The sequence below is a fragment of the Passer domesticus genome, chromosome 14 (genome assembly GCF_036417665.1).
Source record: "Passer domesticus isolate bPasDom1 chromosome 14, bPasDom1.hap1, whole genome shotgun sequence".
NCBI classification, from domain to species: domain Eukaryota; kingdom Metazoa; phylum Chordata; class Aves; order Passeriformes; family Passeridae; genus Passer; species Passer domesticus.
The window spans coordinates 5,684,195-5,701,199 of NC_087487.1; the positions used below are offsets into that span (position 1 = coordinate 5,684,195).

Sequence of the window (17,005 nt, forward strand, 5' to 3'; positions counted from 1 at the left end):
ATAGAAATTTCTAATTGCATATAATTAAATACTGGCATGTTATCCTGAGTCAAAGCTCTGTGCAATACATTCGGGCCTATAATTCTTCTTCAATTAACTGTCCTCCTGGACAGGTTGCTGTTTTCCTTTTCTAAAACACTGGAATCAGTATCTGCTGAAGGGAAATGTAGACTTTAATTGTCTACAAGAACAGAAGGACCATTGTTGATTCTTCTAATTTGTCCCTGATCTTAAAGGGAAATTATGAAACAGAAGATATTTTGATAAGGAAAACACATTCAGATTTTTCTGCTCATTGTTTCCAGTCGCTGTTCCTACAACTATCACAAGCCATTACCTCTGTAGCCTCATGGGCATTGCTCTGTGATATCTTTTTGAAGTTCTTACTGTATTTTAGTCTTAAATATTAAATATTCTTATTCTACCCATAAATTGCTTGATGAAAAATGCTACATTTATTAAAAATCTCAAAAGATTTCCTGACCTAAGGTTTGCATTTATGGTGGGTGTGAGGGGAGTATTTATGCAACCATATTTACATTTAGGATTTTTCTATGGATGTACATCATTCCCAATGCATATTTCTAAAGTCACTGTCATCTGGGTTTTACAATACCTCTAAGTGAACTTTGTGCCCAAAAAAGGATTATTTAGGTTATGATGTCATTAGATTAAATAAAACATTATATGTCATAATGTAAGATCAATTCTCACTTAAGTTTCACTCTGCAGGTTTTTCTTATCACTATTTCACCAGAATATGGGGGTTAAACAATGCCAGCAACATATTACCCTCACACAGAGATGCTTTCTGTGAGGTGTTTGAGTAGAAATATTAACTACAGCCTATTAAGATAATGACATGCTGAATTATCACTAGGACTGATGAAAACAGTAATTAAACATTACAGCTTGCATGTGTCATCATTACCTTATTTTCTTTACAAAATAACAGATGGGTTTAGGTATCACACAACATGAACAGCTACTAACAGTGATGGTGATAAAATCAGAACACACTCATTGATATCAGTGCCAGCACTTCTAGGATAAGAAGTGTATAAACAGATCTGGAGTGGAAAGAGGGCTGGAAGAGGTGTAATTCATGCTTTAGCTCGGCCACAGTGGGTGTAATATCTTGTATTTCTTACTTTAATCCAGGCAGCTACCTTTTGAAGAAAACTGGGTGCATTTTTGCAGTAGCCATTCATCAGACAAGATGCAAACTGAAACTGCCTCAGGCAACAAATGAAATATCATGGAAGTGACAGTTTGGTTATTAAAAGAGGTTTCTTCACATTACAGAGCCTTGATATGATCTGATTTGATTCACATTTATTTCCTGGAGGGGTGTGTACATAGAAAGAACAATTCTGGGAAGCCCTGTAATGGAGTGCAGCCTTAAACTCTCTAGTGAAACACAACAAATGCCTTTTCAATCTTTAGCTATGGTATCACTTTCTCTTGCAGCTTTAGCACAATTGGTAGGGCTTCTTTGCCTGAGCAAATGCATATACTTAACACAGTGAGAAATGTTAAAGTGAAATGAAAATTTTGGGGTACTTTCTAAAACAGTCAACTCAAACAAGGAACAATCCAGCAAAAAATATAAAATAAAATATAAAGCAATAAAAATACTTTGAAGTATTTTGCTGTATTTTTTTTCTTTAGCACTTGAAATAAAATATTTGTTGGGTAGGACTGGTTTTAAACCTAAAAACCCCTCTTCAAATTCACTGGAAAATTTAAAGTGTGCTTACTACTGGACAGCTTGTGTTTGTGTTTTTAGGATTTTTTCCTAAAGGTTGGGATGTCAGGAGACAGCAGTTTCCAGTAAAATACATCAGTGTGCCTGTATGAATCAAGACACTTGCTGTATGCAAAAGTCATCAACAAAGCACAAAATAACAGAATCATTGCAGATTTTCTTGAGACCGTTACACCTGCTTTATGTTGCTAAGCAATAAATTGGAATTCTTTGAATTTGCAAAAATTACCATTCCAATGAATTAATATCTGAGACAAGAACACAGCACAGGAATCACAGAACCGATTGCTCTAATGATAACCTAATGACATCCAAGGAGGGTGTTCCCTATTGCCTCTTCTTGTTACAGGAGAGCCTACAGAGCTCCTGAATACTGTAGAACAGAGTAAAACCATCAGCACAATAATTAAAACCTTTTCAGCTATGAGGAGTGGTAGCTCTTGCTGCTGCTGTCAAACTTCCAACCTGGTACAACCCAGCTAAGAGAAGATGAACGCATCAGTGAAAAGTAAAAGGAAAAAGCACAAATCCAGCATTAACAAGCAAGAGAAAATGAAGTTAATCAGATTTCTGGGTGTAGTAGAGCAAAGGGGAACTGCAGATCATGGGACAATAGGCTGAAAGTAGTGAAAGAAAAAGAAATCCTCAGGTGAGAGTTGAGCTGGTCTAAGTCAGCGTAGCCCCAGGGAAGTTACGCTCACTTAGGCCCAGTAGGAATCTGGCTCAGCAACCTGAAAAAAGAAAGGGAAAAACTGATAAACAAGAAAAGACTGGGATTGAGCAGAAATACAGATATATAGGTATTTCCCTTCTTCTGGGGAGAAGGAAGAAAATTCTTGTCGATGGAGCTGAAAGGGTGGGAGAACAGACAACTAAGCAGGAAGACAGAAAGCTGGAAACACAAAGCATAGGAAGCAAAAAGAAATAAACATTGAAACCAAGAAATGGCAGCATTGCCAGGTGGGAAAGAAAGAATCTTAAAGACATCCAGAATGAGGTGGCAGAGAGAAAAATTATGTGCTTTTAGGAATTTGACTTCCTATTGAGAGTACTGCTTCTTGCTTATGCCCATCAGAAGCACTTTAATATTGGTCTTGGTTTGTTGTTACCTATTTTTTTTTCCTCTGACACTGATAAATACCATTAAGTGTAGATCAAGATTCCTGGAATATACACTTCTGGACCACTGCTACCATTTTTCCACTAGATAGATTTTTTGAGGTATGCTAATCTCTTAATCTCCCCATCATCACTGCAAGGTTGACAAAGTTCTTTAGTCAATGGGCATTCTTGTAGTAAACATGGAGGGGAGAGTGTATTAAAAGAAAGAATACTTAGAAGATTATAAAGACCCTTTAACATTTAAAATACAAGTGTCATCAGCTGAAGTTATTATTTCTGTTGATTGTTTCCCATCCATACTAGTGTTATTAAATAAGCACTGCTTACAAGCCTCTACCAGCCTGCACAATATGCATACACAGAGCCCTACAGCAAAAATGCATTTATGTACTATTTGCAGTAATTACCTAAACATATGAGCCCAGCTTATTATACCCATTACTATGTGAAGCAAACACCAGATCCCAGACTGAAGATACTCATTAACTGGGTTTGAAACCCAGTGACTGGAACACTTGTGTAGAAAGGGCAGCCTTATCTCTGTAATTCATGCACTTAAATCAATACCCATGGCACCCAGTGTATTTCTAATTATTTATTCATTTTTAAAACAACCATGCCTACATGGGCAGGCTTTACAACATCTCTGTATTGTTTATATGGTTTGCAGCTAACTTGCTGGGCCAGTCTTCTTCCATCCATGCAAACTTTTCCAATACCAGAATGTACAAATGGCCAGTATTAGATTTGTGTGTTTGCCCTCCTTTACTAAACAGAACATTTCCTAGATTAATCAGAATTAGAGCAAGGTTATAAGCAGTGGAGCTGGGCTGAAAAATACAAAGGTTTTTAATTTATTTTTTTTTACATTGAAACCTTGTGAGTCCCAACACTCATTTGGAATAGGAAAGCTGCCTTTGTCCAACCAAAACAAGACAGCATCCTGTGATGCAGCTGACTGTGCAGAAGACTAATGATCCTTCTTGCTCCTGTTTTGAAGACAAATGCTACTCTGAGGCTAAACATGTTTTCCTTATGAAAACACAATTATTGGCACAGGGCTGTGAAAAGTTCAGTTTTGTACTTATACTTCTCATACTCTGTAGTTCTCATGCCAATCTAGTAATGAAAACTGGGGTCTTGAAGCTAAGGAATTCCAGGAGTGTGGAAACTGGAGATAATATACAAGTGATGACAGCAATGTAACGTGCATCTGTAACTGAACCTCATTAATAACCTCGTTAACAAAAAGAACAACTCCCAGTTGCAAAATCCTGATCATACCACTCGACTATAATACATAAACATTAAAACACAGCAGCTCCTCATGCTGCATACATCTATATGCTATGTTTATATAGATGTATGCAGACAAAATACACCCATGTACACACACATTCCAGCACTACACAGAGACACACAAATAGGCTTAAATTTATAAGCAAAGAGGAGGTGCAAATGAGTATCCACAGAGAAGGACACTGTGTTATGCTGGACAAACCCTGTGTTGCCACTGAAACATACTCACCATTTGCAGAAGATCAGAAGAAACCATCTGCATGCAACACATTGCTGTTGCCAAAGCACAGACAATGGTGGAGATGATATTGAGAGCGCACACACTGAACAACAGGTCCTGCGGAGAGACATCAGCAGAATATCATCTCTCATCTCAGGGACACAAAGGACAGGAAATGCTTGAGGAATTCGATAACAAACACTCTCAACTGCTGTCGATGAATAAGGTCCCAAGTAACTGGGTAGAACTCATTAAGCTTGTAATCTTTTTCAGGTAGCAATCCACAAAGGCAGCAATTACAGAAACAAACATCTTCCCTTTCCCAGCTCTCACAACACATTTGTTATTAGCTATTCCCTCAGAAATACTGATATTCAAATTTTCTTGTTCCCTGAAAAGACAAATTACTATTTCACAGTCAACTCCAAGCTGCAGCTATCACAAGAAAGATAGTATGAAAGACACCTCTGATTAAGAGCAACATGCAGAAATATTATTGCTTTGAGTAGTTGAAATCTACAACTTAGGGTTGTATGTTAAAAAAATTCTAGTATGAAATACAGACTTATCCTGTGTCAGAAACTCAATGCATCTGAAATATTTTTATACATGAGAGAAAAGCAATGATTACACATCCATTCACCTTCTACTGATGAATCGAGTGCCTATGGTCATATTGTTGGCTTTTTTTTTTAAAGAACATAAAGTTTAAAATAGAACACAGAATATTGGTTTAACAAGTAGAATAAAAGAAGCATTTGAATTAAAATGGAACATTTTTATAGCAATGGTGTCACTAAAAATAAAGCATTTATCTCTCTTCCAATCATTGGATTTGTATTTACTTTCTCCACAGCCAGTGAAAAGACAAGAAAAGAATTTAGTGTGCTGGCAACATTTCAAAACTCCTACAATCCTTGTACAGAAACTGCATGGCTGCTGTGGCTATTGTGTGGCTCAGTTCTCTGAAGAGCCAGTAAAAGCATCTGAGAAAAAGCAGCACAGAGAACAGAACAAAATTGCTACAACACCATGAGTAAAAAACACTCACTGTGTAAAGAACATTCCATAGGATCTAAGTTTAAAAGAGTATTTCATTCACTGCCAGTGCATGAAATAACTTCTATGCTATAAATTGCTTTGTTTTCCCCAACAGTTCTGAAACAAATGACACAAAGGTGTAGATTTACTCCTGCCACTGTAATTGTTTGCTCCTCAAGTGACCTTCATTTGAAGATGGAAATGCCAGCTATGGGAACCAGGCAGACAATAAATGGGCCAACAAGTTTTAGTCATTTAGGAACTTCCACTGAGCCAGATTTGCTCTTGCTGTCTGGTCAGTAGTTTTCTGTCTTCTTGGCCAGCCCCTCAGCCAGGGGAATAATTAATCATCAGCATTAACAGCAAAATACTGGAAGGGCCAATCAGGAAGTCACAGAAGGTGATGCAGAGGACTCAGTCAAAGTCATACAGACCTACTTAGAGCATTCAAATGGAGGTAAACAGGCAAAGTGGTCCCTGGAGACCCAATTAGTTAACAGTGGCAAAAAAAGGAGATTGAGATCCTTCATGTTCTGCTTTCCATATGCAAACTTAGAGAACACCGAGGCAGAGACAAGATCTAGGGTAGAAAATAGGACTGTTTCCTAGCAGGAAGAAACATCATCCATTGCCTAGGACAGCCATTTAAATACATAAAACTTAGCCAATCTGACTGCATAACTTAATACCGTTTATGCTTAATAATAAAATCAAAGTTCTAAATTAGGATGCAAAGGGTCTCCAAGACCCTTATACTACTTGACATGTCCCAGGACAGACTTAACTGTGCCTCTAAGTCTCATGACAGATGTTTTCTCATCTGTTCCTAAAGACCCCACAGCTTCATCCCACTATTCCAGTGTTTATTTTTACTATCAGTGTCCTGGTTATGTCCATCCCACAAACACAACCCAGGGCTTCTTTTCTTCTATAGCTCTTGAGAACAGGCTGTTACACAGCAGACTTTTATACCTTTGAACTCTATTACCACTCTTGAAGCCTTTTCCACCTTTACTGCATGACATATTAACACCATTTTCTCCAATTCTCAACTGAAATCAACTTTCTAGGCCTCCAATCCTTTTCATTAATCGAATTTGTTTCACCTCACCTGGGCCCACGTTTTTCCTTAAATGCAGAATCCTAAACTAGGCACAACTGAAGGCCTTGCAAACACTGACTCTAGTGTGAGGATCATTTCTTGTGCCTTGCAGGCTACACTGATCCTCACCCACCCTGCACGTTCCTCGGCAGGCTGGGACAGCTGTGCTCTGTTTGTTACCCAGCATTATGCTTTGATGTAGGGCAGGGATCACTGCCCACAGGAACAGCAGCCTCTTTCCACACACTCCTTTCCAGGCTAAGCACACCATTCCTCTTCCTGCTACAATCTCTTTGATGGTGAAGGTACAACTAGAAAATTCCAAATGCAGGGATGCAGAGTTTTTATGTATTTCATAAAGATCAGTAAGGAGCAGACATCTAAAACATTGTAAGTCTAAAATTTTAACTTAAGAGACAGCTATTATAAATTAAATTATATATTAATATATAAATTAAGTTATAATTAATTTAGAGACAGTAATAACTAAGCAATGATTGTGGAGGCCTCACCACCACGAGATATTTCTTAAAGCAAGACTGCGTCTTTATTTGTTTTGGCTTTTTTATCCTAAAGTCTGTTTCAACTCAAACAGGAATCAAGCCACAACCCACCCTTCTCCTCTGCTCCCCACTCCCCTCACCCTCCCCAAACATTAATCAGCCTCAGGCAATTCACCATTTTCAGGAAATTCACTCCCTGTGCCCTGTAGAAAAAATAATTAGGTAATCCATGACACTCATTTATTCAGCTATAGATAAAAAGTGAGCAGGAACTAAAGCCCTCCTTGGCCAAGCACGCTGCCAGAAGGACAGGGGAGGTGCTGACAGACAGCAGCTGGAACAAACAATGACAATTAAGACGTCCTTTAGGAAATGTCTGTGAAAAAGCAGTAACCACAACAGGGCCAGTTGTAACTCCCCACAGCCCAAGCCCCAGCCAGCTACATTTATAGGTGTCTAAAGGAGTAGGAAATCTGTACTAAATACAAAATCAGGGAGCTTTAGTAACAGATCTTGAGCTGACATCTACCAGAACACACAACATGTGGATCTCTAATGGTATGAAAAACAATTCTCTGCTCCTCAGAAATGGCTGAACCAATTTTCTCTTAGATGCTGTCTTTGTCTTTTTAAGACAAAACTCTGATTCTTCAGCATGTTTACATGGTAATTAATGCACTGATAAGTACAATGTACTAGGGAGAATTATTCTTCAAAAGGTTACATACACAATTTTCTTCATACACCTTGGCTCACTAGCTGCAGAGGACACAAATCCCCTTCAGAGTGCAATCAGTGTCAGAACTGGCTGGAACCATGCCCAGGTCAGTCCAGATACACCCACAGGGGCCAGACAGCATTGTGAGCTGGTTCTCTGTGGCCACTTATTTTCCCAAGTAGGTCCCTCACTAAATCTTAAAAGTACAACTAAAATTTAGTACTGACTGAAAAAAAGCAAGATTTCATGGTTGCAGTATTCCATTTGTACTACAGCTTGAACAATTACCAAATTAATGGTGCCAGCACATGCATAGCTGTTTTCTATAACAACAGACACCTCTGACTTGTGCTGTGTTCCCAAAGGATACCTGTGCATTCCCACATGATACCTGTGCATTCTCAAATCTTCATACTATCATTTCCCATATGTCTAACTTAGGGACAGAACAGCTATTTTTAATTTTTTCCTAATTCAAGCTATTTTCACTATTATTCTTTTGACACTGTTTTTGTGCTACTGCACCTCAGTTCTTCCTTTACTAGCACGATTAAAACAATATATAAATGTATAAAAATGCATGTTATATAAACATGTAGTCCAAAATGCTACAGAACAGATTAAAATGGCAGATGTATTACAAAATCTGAGTATTATTTAAAATCTGAATGTTTAAATGCAATATTTTAATATTCTGTATTCAAAAAATGTAATTTTAAGATACAATTAATTGAGAATATCATATAAAAAATTCATACTGCAATATGTTTGAGAAGCAATTTGTCCTAAAAACTGATTTTCTTTGTTTTCCATCAAACTGCTGGGTGATAAAGCAGTCAGATAGCATCAAACTGGAATAAGTAAAAAATTGGTGATTGCCACATCGATAACTCAACTGTAGAAACAATCATTTAACAAAGCAATTTAGAACAGCTGTTAGCACATGCAATTACCTGACAGAAGCACAGAGATGAGATAGAATCTAAAATGAAAAATGACAGTGGCACAAATCCCATCAGCCAGTGATGGGCCCACTGGCAGAGCTGGTCCTTTATAACCAATGAACACTCACTGCACGTGTGCTCACCCTCCTGAAATTTTGTCCTTCAGAATGTCATTTGTGCCTCCTATCACAGCAAACACAAAGCAAAACTGGAATGGTATCACTTCACTGTAATGGTGGGCCATACCCATAGAGTTCCTTCAGCTTAGAAACCAATTTATAACTGCACTTGTCAGTTGTCTTTCAAAATTATCAAGTAAGCCAGGCTAAAACAGGAATGCCTGGACATCTTCAAAACTCAACTCAAATGCAGACTTTGGTAAGTATTTAGTCACTGTCCTGCTTCTTCCTATCACAGCAATGAAATGTACTGTAAATTAAGTTACATGCATGAACATCAAAGCAGAGAATTTGTCACTCAGTACAGACCACACCACAGAGATGAAGCACAATTACCTCAAAATATTCACTCTGCCAAGTACTATACAGAAAATTAATCAGCTGTGCTGCTTACATAGAAGTGAGAAACTGTATTTAAACCTGTTTTGCCCTAGAAAGACACAAAGTACACCCATTTCATTTTATGAGTTCCAGCCTGCTCAACAGTATTGAACTGACAGCTCTCTTTACAACACACTCACATTTTGCTGGCTGAATAGATTATTTTCCTGTGGAAATAAAAGATTTGTAGTCTTTGAGGTTCTTGGCACTTTTGAGACCTTAGCCAATACGGGATGAAAGCAGCAAAATCAGCCTGCTGATGTGTAAAAGGAGCGCTCTGTGAGCAGCAGCCCTGAGCACACGGATCTCAGCATCCCCAGCGATCAATGGCTAAAAGCAGCTCCACGGCTGCAGCGCTGTGGAGATGATTTCCTTTCTCCTTGATTGACTTCAATTATGGTGCTTCATTTCTTATACTACTGCATCCTGAAAAGAGATAATGAGCAGCAAAGCCTTTTCACCCATGAAATTAGTGTCAATGTACCTCTTTTATTCAAGAATTCAAGGACAACAATCCTTTTAACTCAAAATATAACTTTAGTTGTTCTCACTGGATATGTCTAGAAAAACACTGGGAAAAATATCTGCTCTAATACAAGGAAGGCTCAAGAATTAATTCTGAGTCAAACGGGTCTCTACCACACATTGCATTGTAAATGGAGAAATGAACAACAGTTCATAAAATAGATTTAAGGTTTGAAAGTACAGTATAATTCACTATTTTATTATATTTTTAAGAAGCAGTGCACTGCTATTTAAAAATCTTCTCTGCTTTCACTCAAGTTTGCATACCTTCCAACTCAGGTGTCTGCATTAAATTTAGCACTGGGGATATGATAGTTAGAGACTCCTGAAAGGCTAAGGTTTCACAACATAACTGCACTAGGATGGAATAAATAGATTCCAGCCATTCAAAGAGGCACCTTTTCAGCCATGAGAGAAGTTTACAACCAATTCACTCCTTGTCCAAGCTAGGAACAGAAAGAAGTATGAGGAAGGAAAAGTAGCTCAATAGTATTCAGACTACAAAGCCCACCCTGACCCACCCTATTTTTGATGGTCTTGGTGTGGTAAATACACTCTGAATGTAGGGAATATTTTCAGCTGCCTGTAAAGGAATATGAAACAAATCCAGCACTTAAAAATCTGATCTGGAATTATTTATTCTGTGCTGAGCTTTATCCAATTCTAAGTAGCTTTTGAAGCCTTTCAGGGAAGTCATTCAATAAAATTATTCATATTGCATTTGGTCTTACAGTAAACCTGAAGAAAGACTGCTCTCAAAACTCTAAAGAATGTGCTAGGAGCTATCCTCCTCTGTTTTTCAAGTGGAAACATCTTCTGAATGAAAAAAAAATTAAATATATGAGTAGAGTTGGTCATCAGGAAACTCAGTAACAATGAATTGGCATTCAAAGGAGAGAAAAGGAAAGCAAGTATTCACACAGAAGACTGTAAGAGCCCTGAGCTACATAAATCTCCACTAGAGATGCCTAACTAATGAATGGAACCAGAAACCTGAAAGAGCCATTTACTATTTATATTGTACTTGAACTTTAGCAGCTCCAAACCAAATATTTATGCTGAAGGCAGAGGAGGGAATCAGCTTCTCTCCTTGCATGATAGTCACAAAAGCATTCTACAGATGCACCTTAAGTAAAGTAGGAACTAATTACATAAATAGCAAATCTGTCAACTCACATACATGTTTGCAGGTATTCTGGACTGTGTAAGCTGTTAAAAATAATTAAAAATATTCAGCTGGATCCTTATGAAACCAAAACAGCATAACATTCCCCTTCTGCATGTCAGTATCAGACAGCAATAATATGTTACAAAATAATTTGAACTTCTAAATATCTAACTTCATCCTCTGAAAATGTTGCATGTATATCTTAAGTAGGTTAAGAATACTCTGAGTTTAGAAAGAAGACAACATTTTCACAGATGAAAGATGTCAGAAAAATTTAGCCTTTTTATTTTAATTGACATGACAAAAAAAACCCCCTCAGTTCCTTAAAATTTCATCCACTTCCTGCAGGAAACCAGATTAAGTTGATGTTATTGAAACTGCCTCCTAAATCCATCCCATCTGTGGCCATCATCTCATTTTTTGGACACCTGATTCTTAATAAAACTTTTAAACTCTTTTAACTAATTTTGTAAATAGGTAGGATTTGCTTGTGCCTTCATTTGGCTTTAATTAAACCAAGTAACTTCCTAATATGGGATAAAGCTGTTCTAGAAGTGTGGTTACTGTAAAAAAATCAAGATACTAGGACACTGACATCCTTTAGAAGCACAGATTATTGACCCTGAGTATCCAAAGGAAAGCAAGGAACCTTATTTTTAGGGGCAGTTTAGGAGCTACTAATGCAGAAAACTAAAAAACCCCAAGTCTCCTAGTGAAATACAGAGGAACCAGGAAGTCTGTCCACTGTAAAACAGGGTGGATGGATCACACTTGGGTGACTGCAGATCTCAATGGCAGTTCATCACATCATGAAGCTGTGCTATTTTTACTGAGGTGTGCAGACAAGACTACAAGTATGGTGCCTTATAAATAGAATTCTAACCCTACCAAATCCACACCCTTGAGTGGGCTGAGACCCCAGTACAACAGGGAAACAGCACAGTATTTTTGTCTATTTTGCTGTAACTTATAATTTTGTGCTGAAACCCCACTATTCAACTAATGTCAGAACCCAGCACTTATAGATCAGTCAGCATTTGCAATCAATACTTGTATCTATAAATGTGCATATGTGGGACCATACATACTGCAGTGGCAGCTCCTCTGGCCCCATTAAAAGGTTTGAGTAATTTATTCAGGGCTTCAATGAAGAAAGAAGGAGGATTGATTTACAAAAGGGCACATAGAGATGGTTCATTGCAGAAACAAGAACAATACATTTAGAGATTTTTCAAAGCAATTATAAACCCCCACTCAGTACCATTCAGGGCTCAGTTAACACACACAGGGCCAGTAGCCACTGCTGGTGTCCTTGTCCTGACTGCCTGGGAGCAACATCAGACAGGTGATGTGTGCTGCATTGTTCTGTTCACAGTGGAGCTCCACAGCTGCTCCCACCTAAACCCCACAGGTGACTTAGTGGAAACACCAGAGTTTTACCCCACCTGCAATAAAGAGGATCATGAAACCTACACAATGTTATACATGAAATGTATCATCTTAACATTTTCTCTACATTTTCTCTCCCTCTGGCTCCTCAAACAATGAATACAATTGAGATTTTGGTACTAAAACATCTGTTTCTTTAAAATCACATTGTAGGTGTTAATTGTAATTGAAGAGGGTGAGCCTTATCACTGTCAGCTGTTACCTAATGAGCTGTTAACTTTTTTTCTTATGGGCTTAGTAGAACACTGTTCTAAAATTTACAGCCAGGAATCAGAGCTAAGCCAAACAGAAAGCAAATGTAGAATTAAAACTGAAAAAGATGCAAAAAACTTTCTGAAAATGTCACTTTCCTAACTATCCTTTCTTAGATGAAAAGTTCTGAACATAATTAAAACTGCTCACAGACTATACTCATGGGAACTCCTGTGTTTAAACCCATTTTCTTGTAATGTAAGTTGATATGTCAATTCCCTTTATAAATGATTGAGTTATATCATAGAAGAAATTAAATTTTGTGCTTGTATTCTGATTACTGTATTGGTTAGAATCCTTGTCTTGATTTTCAGCATATGTCACTTCCACTCACTTCATATGCTGACAAGGTCCTCCAAAGATAAACAGTTGTTTTCCCTCTCATTAAAGTTTACCTCGCTGACATATTTACAGGAAGCAAACATATGCTCCCTCAATCTTTATTTTCATGGGATTAGCAAGTCAGCTTTTCCTGAATGACAGGTCCATGTTTCTGCATCTGTCATACTTTGAGGAATGTCCTTCTCAGAAGTTACCTTCTTGTAATACATTTCACTGTTATTGTTATGTTTTGACCAGCAATGTCAACTTATGCTCCTTTTCCACTTACTAAACTCCTGCTGCCCAGGAGATTTTTGCTCTGTTACCTTCATCATCCTCATCAAACCTGAGGCAGACTTCTCACTTAATTTTGGGGCCATAGAAATATATTTTAACCTCTACCTCATCCACATTAATTGGTGGTAGCTTTTTTTTCTTTTTCTTAACAAGGCTGAAGAATATTTATTTACTACATACTTTGTATGGGATTTCTATCGATTCTGAATTTTAAAATATATCTTCAAATATCTTATAGCTTTCTCAGGACCCACCTGAGAAAATCTACTTCCCTAAGATCCTTCTCACAATGAATTTCTCTACTTCACTCCATTATTTTCTATTAATTTTATTAAAGTATATACTTTGAAATTGAGAGTCACAGATACAGAGTTCTGCTGATCATGCAACTAAACCTAGAATGAATCAATATCTGCCTCTCAGCCTAGGGTTCCTTTTGCTGAGCAGTTCTTTCATTGACTCCCTTTTATTTTTCAAAACAACATAGCATCAATGCCTTCCCATTTGGTGATAATGAAGTGAAGCAATGATGGCAGCAATCACACTGAGCTTTAACTCACTTATACAATATTCTTAGTATTTGCTCTCAATTTTTCATCATCACAAAATGCTGCAAGATTTGAACTTCTTACCACGTTGCAGGGCAGTTTGTAAGCAGGTTTCCAGCATCACCCAGAAGAACACTCACTCTTCTCTCCCAAAGTGACGTGGCTGCCTTCGTGGCAGCAGCACATCAGGAGTTATTTCATCATTCTGCACCACTTTGTGTTTGCATTCACCATAATATCATAAAACATCACCTCAGAACAGCACAGTGAAAGATACCTGTTCTTGCACCTTCCAGCATAAACCACAGCCAGTTTGAACCTCTGTTTCTTGAGCAGTCCTTACCAAAGCAGTTACCCACACAAATGCTGACATTGTGACAGAGATGGTTTTTGCACGTTAGGATGGATGAAGGCAGAACAGCAGCTGCTGCTCCCCTCACACACACTTTGTCTGGCTAAGTTAGCACTGCAATAAACAGTTAATTGTCTCCTAACACACCTTGAGGGTCAGCCTCACTGCATTGCACTCCTGCAGAGGGTTCAGTTTCAGTGTTTCTCCCAGGTTACTGCAGCCTGATGTCTGATGCTGCATTTCACAGCAAACACAGACACCATCACTGTCGAATTTAATCTGTGGAGAAAAGAAAAGGTCAGAAAAAGTATAAATCAACAGAAACACCCTTACCAAAAATGGTATTTACAGTTACAGTAATGACTACTAAATGCAAAATGAAATTGTCTGTGCAGAACCTTTGGAGCAGAATGTTTTCCAATGGCTAATATAAGCGATAAAAACAGGTAAAATACAGAAGGAGGATTCAATGTAAAAAGTGTTACCTTTTATGCCTCTTTGAAAAAAAAATTGCTTTGCAGGAGCAGGTGAAACCAGAGTAACTCAAGTGAATAAACATAAAATCATACCCAATGTGGGAAAAACAAAAATAACAGAAAGAGGTCAGAAAATAAGTGAAGGAGTCATGATCACAAATCAGTCCTTTATTTCCCAAAGTAAAGATGGAAGCACAGTGGCTGGGTGGTGAGATCTGAATCACTCTGTTACTTTTTTGCATTAAAAAAACCCCAAAATTTCCAGACACAAATCCACAAAAAAAATCCAAATGCAAATACACATTTGCTATTTTTAAATCAAATTCTCTCTAGGATGTTGCCAATTTCCTGAACAAAAACAGGTACCAGCATTCCTTGTAGAATTACCTTGCACAGCCTCATACATAGAATCATTTCAACAGAATATTTACTTACTTCTTAGACCACAAAGAATGTTTAAATTGTTCATATGATCTCAAAATTTATATGTTTAAATATATGTATTTTTAATGCTACCCCTATCAGGCTTATGTAGCACTCTCTCTTTACATGCTGGTGACCAGGACAGCAGATGGAAGAGCAAAAATAAGAGGCAATTAAAAGATCATAATAAGCTTCTCCAGATGAGGTACAGATGACTGAATGCTTGCTTACTGTGATGAAAGCACACTCAGGGCAGGAGCTATCTCAGGGGACTTCAGCTCCTGAGACTCCAGATTGCCCTCTAGCCAGCACAATTTGTAAAATGCTTTAGAAAAAACTGGGTATGTAAATTACACCATTTCCCATATTCTCCAAGGCAGCACAGGAAATAATTGTCTGTGGCAACTCACAGAAACTGGTCATACCCTATGCCAGTAACACAGAAATAAAGAAAAAACATAGTTTGCTCACCTCTGTGACAGTTGTGGGTTTTATTTCTCATTAGCATACAATTTCACTACAAAGCAGCTTGAAGAATTTCAGACTAGTTTTTTTCCAATTCCTGCAATCTTTTAATACTTTCTTTTAAAAGGTGAAATATCTGAGCAAAACCCAACTAAACGGTTTATGATCAGCTGACCTCAGCTCCTCAAGCCAATGTAAAATCAAAGCACTGTCTGTCACTGGGGAGGTCTTGCTCCCAAAACTCTCTGGAAATGGTTCAGGGGTTGAGAAATGCTGCTGAGGAATTTTGGAACTCACACTTTGAATTTAGAGCTGTGCCAAGGCCAGGGCCCAGAAGGCTACACCTGGCAAATCAATATAGGCTTCAGCTGCTAAAAAGTTTTTGCAATGAGGAAAATGGACTTCAGACAGAGCTTTCTAATACAAGATTATCTATTCTGGTTCTTGCTGCCCCTGTTTAATAAAGGCCATGTACCTGGCATTGCTAATGTGAAATACAGATCCCAAGGGCCACCTGTATCACATGTAATGAACAGGTGTCACAAACATGAGGCTCAAAAGGCTGGGTCAAGATTCCTCATTTATGGGAGATTCTCAATTCATTCTGAAAGTTGTTCCATAACTTTGTGCTGCCCAGTAGCCCTTCTTTTAATTTAATTCTTAAAATTAGTTAAAAGCTATTTTTTTATATGGCAGTTTTTGCAAAGCACAGGGCCATCTTAAGAACCATAGCATATTCAAAACCACCCAAGATTCACTACCAGATTGGAAACCTATTATTTTTGGAGAATTGTTATCAATTTGCCTTGTTGTGCACCTTTTCCTCCCATGTTTGTGAAGTGGCCTCTTTGCTGAGTTGTGTTCCTGCAATAGGGAGCAGGACCAAAGGCTGTAGGTGTCACTGCATGGGTGAACTGCATTGGTCACTGCTCTTCAGCAGCTGACAGCACTCCTGAGCCTCCAGAATGCCCCTTTGTGCCCTGCTGCAGTCTCACACTTGTGCAGACAGGATCAAGAGTTCATACAGCTATTCTGTGACCTAAACGGTGCCAAAATTAACTTTTTTTTATTTTCATCTGGGAAGGAAGGAGGAGAAGTGGATTACTGTTAGCCCAAATCACATCTCAAAGGCCATTCACTGTGTGATTCCATAAACAGAGACAGCAGCACTGACAGTAAATCTGCATTGGTGCAGGGAGAAGGGGCTGGGATCACTCCTTCCAGCTGCTGGGCTGGTGTTTGCCAGCCCCAGACACAATTACACCAGCAGTGCCTCCAAAACTGCCTGTGTTTCAATCTCTTTTTGGCTGGCAGAGCTCAAGAATTCATCATTCACTTCATCCCCTGCACATACCCCCACCATCCTGTGTATATTTGTGTCCCACTTCGTGATTCTTACTCATGCTAGTCAGTACCCACAGTAGAGTTTGTGTGCTTTCATATTTGTGCCAG

At 38.3% G+C, this 17,005-nt stretch overlaps 1 protein-coding gene across 10 annotated transcripts in view; it reads right to left on the minus strand.

Annotated features, from left to right (window-relative positions):
• Positions 1–17,005, minus strand: part of ENTREP2 (endosomal transmembrane epsin interactor 2) — an 85,277-nt gene that overhangs the window by 17,275 nt on the left and 50,997 nt on the right. For 7 of the 10 annotated variants that reach the window (XM_064389156.1, XM_064389148.1, XM_064389151.1 and 4 more), the window contains 2 exons: positions 14,337–14,468; positions 4,419–4,526 (listed from right to left, as the gene is read on the minus strand). In XM_064389156.1, the coding sequence (XP_064245226.1) occupies positions 4,419–4,526; positions 14,337–14,468 (240 nt within the window). The remainder of the gene's footprint in view (positions 1–4,418; positions 4,527–14,336; positions 14,469–17,005) is intronic. The other 3 variants (XM_064389154.1, XM_064389153.1, XM_064389155.1) reach the window with 1 other exon arrangement.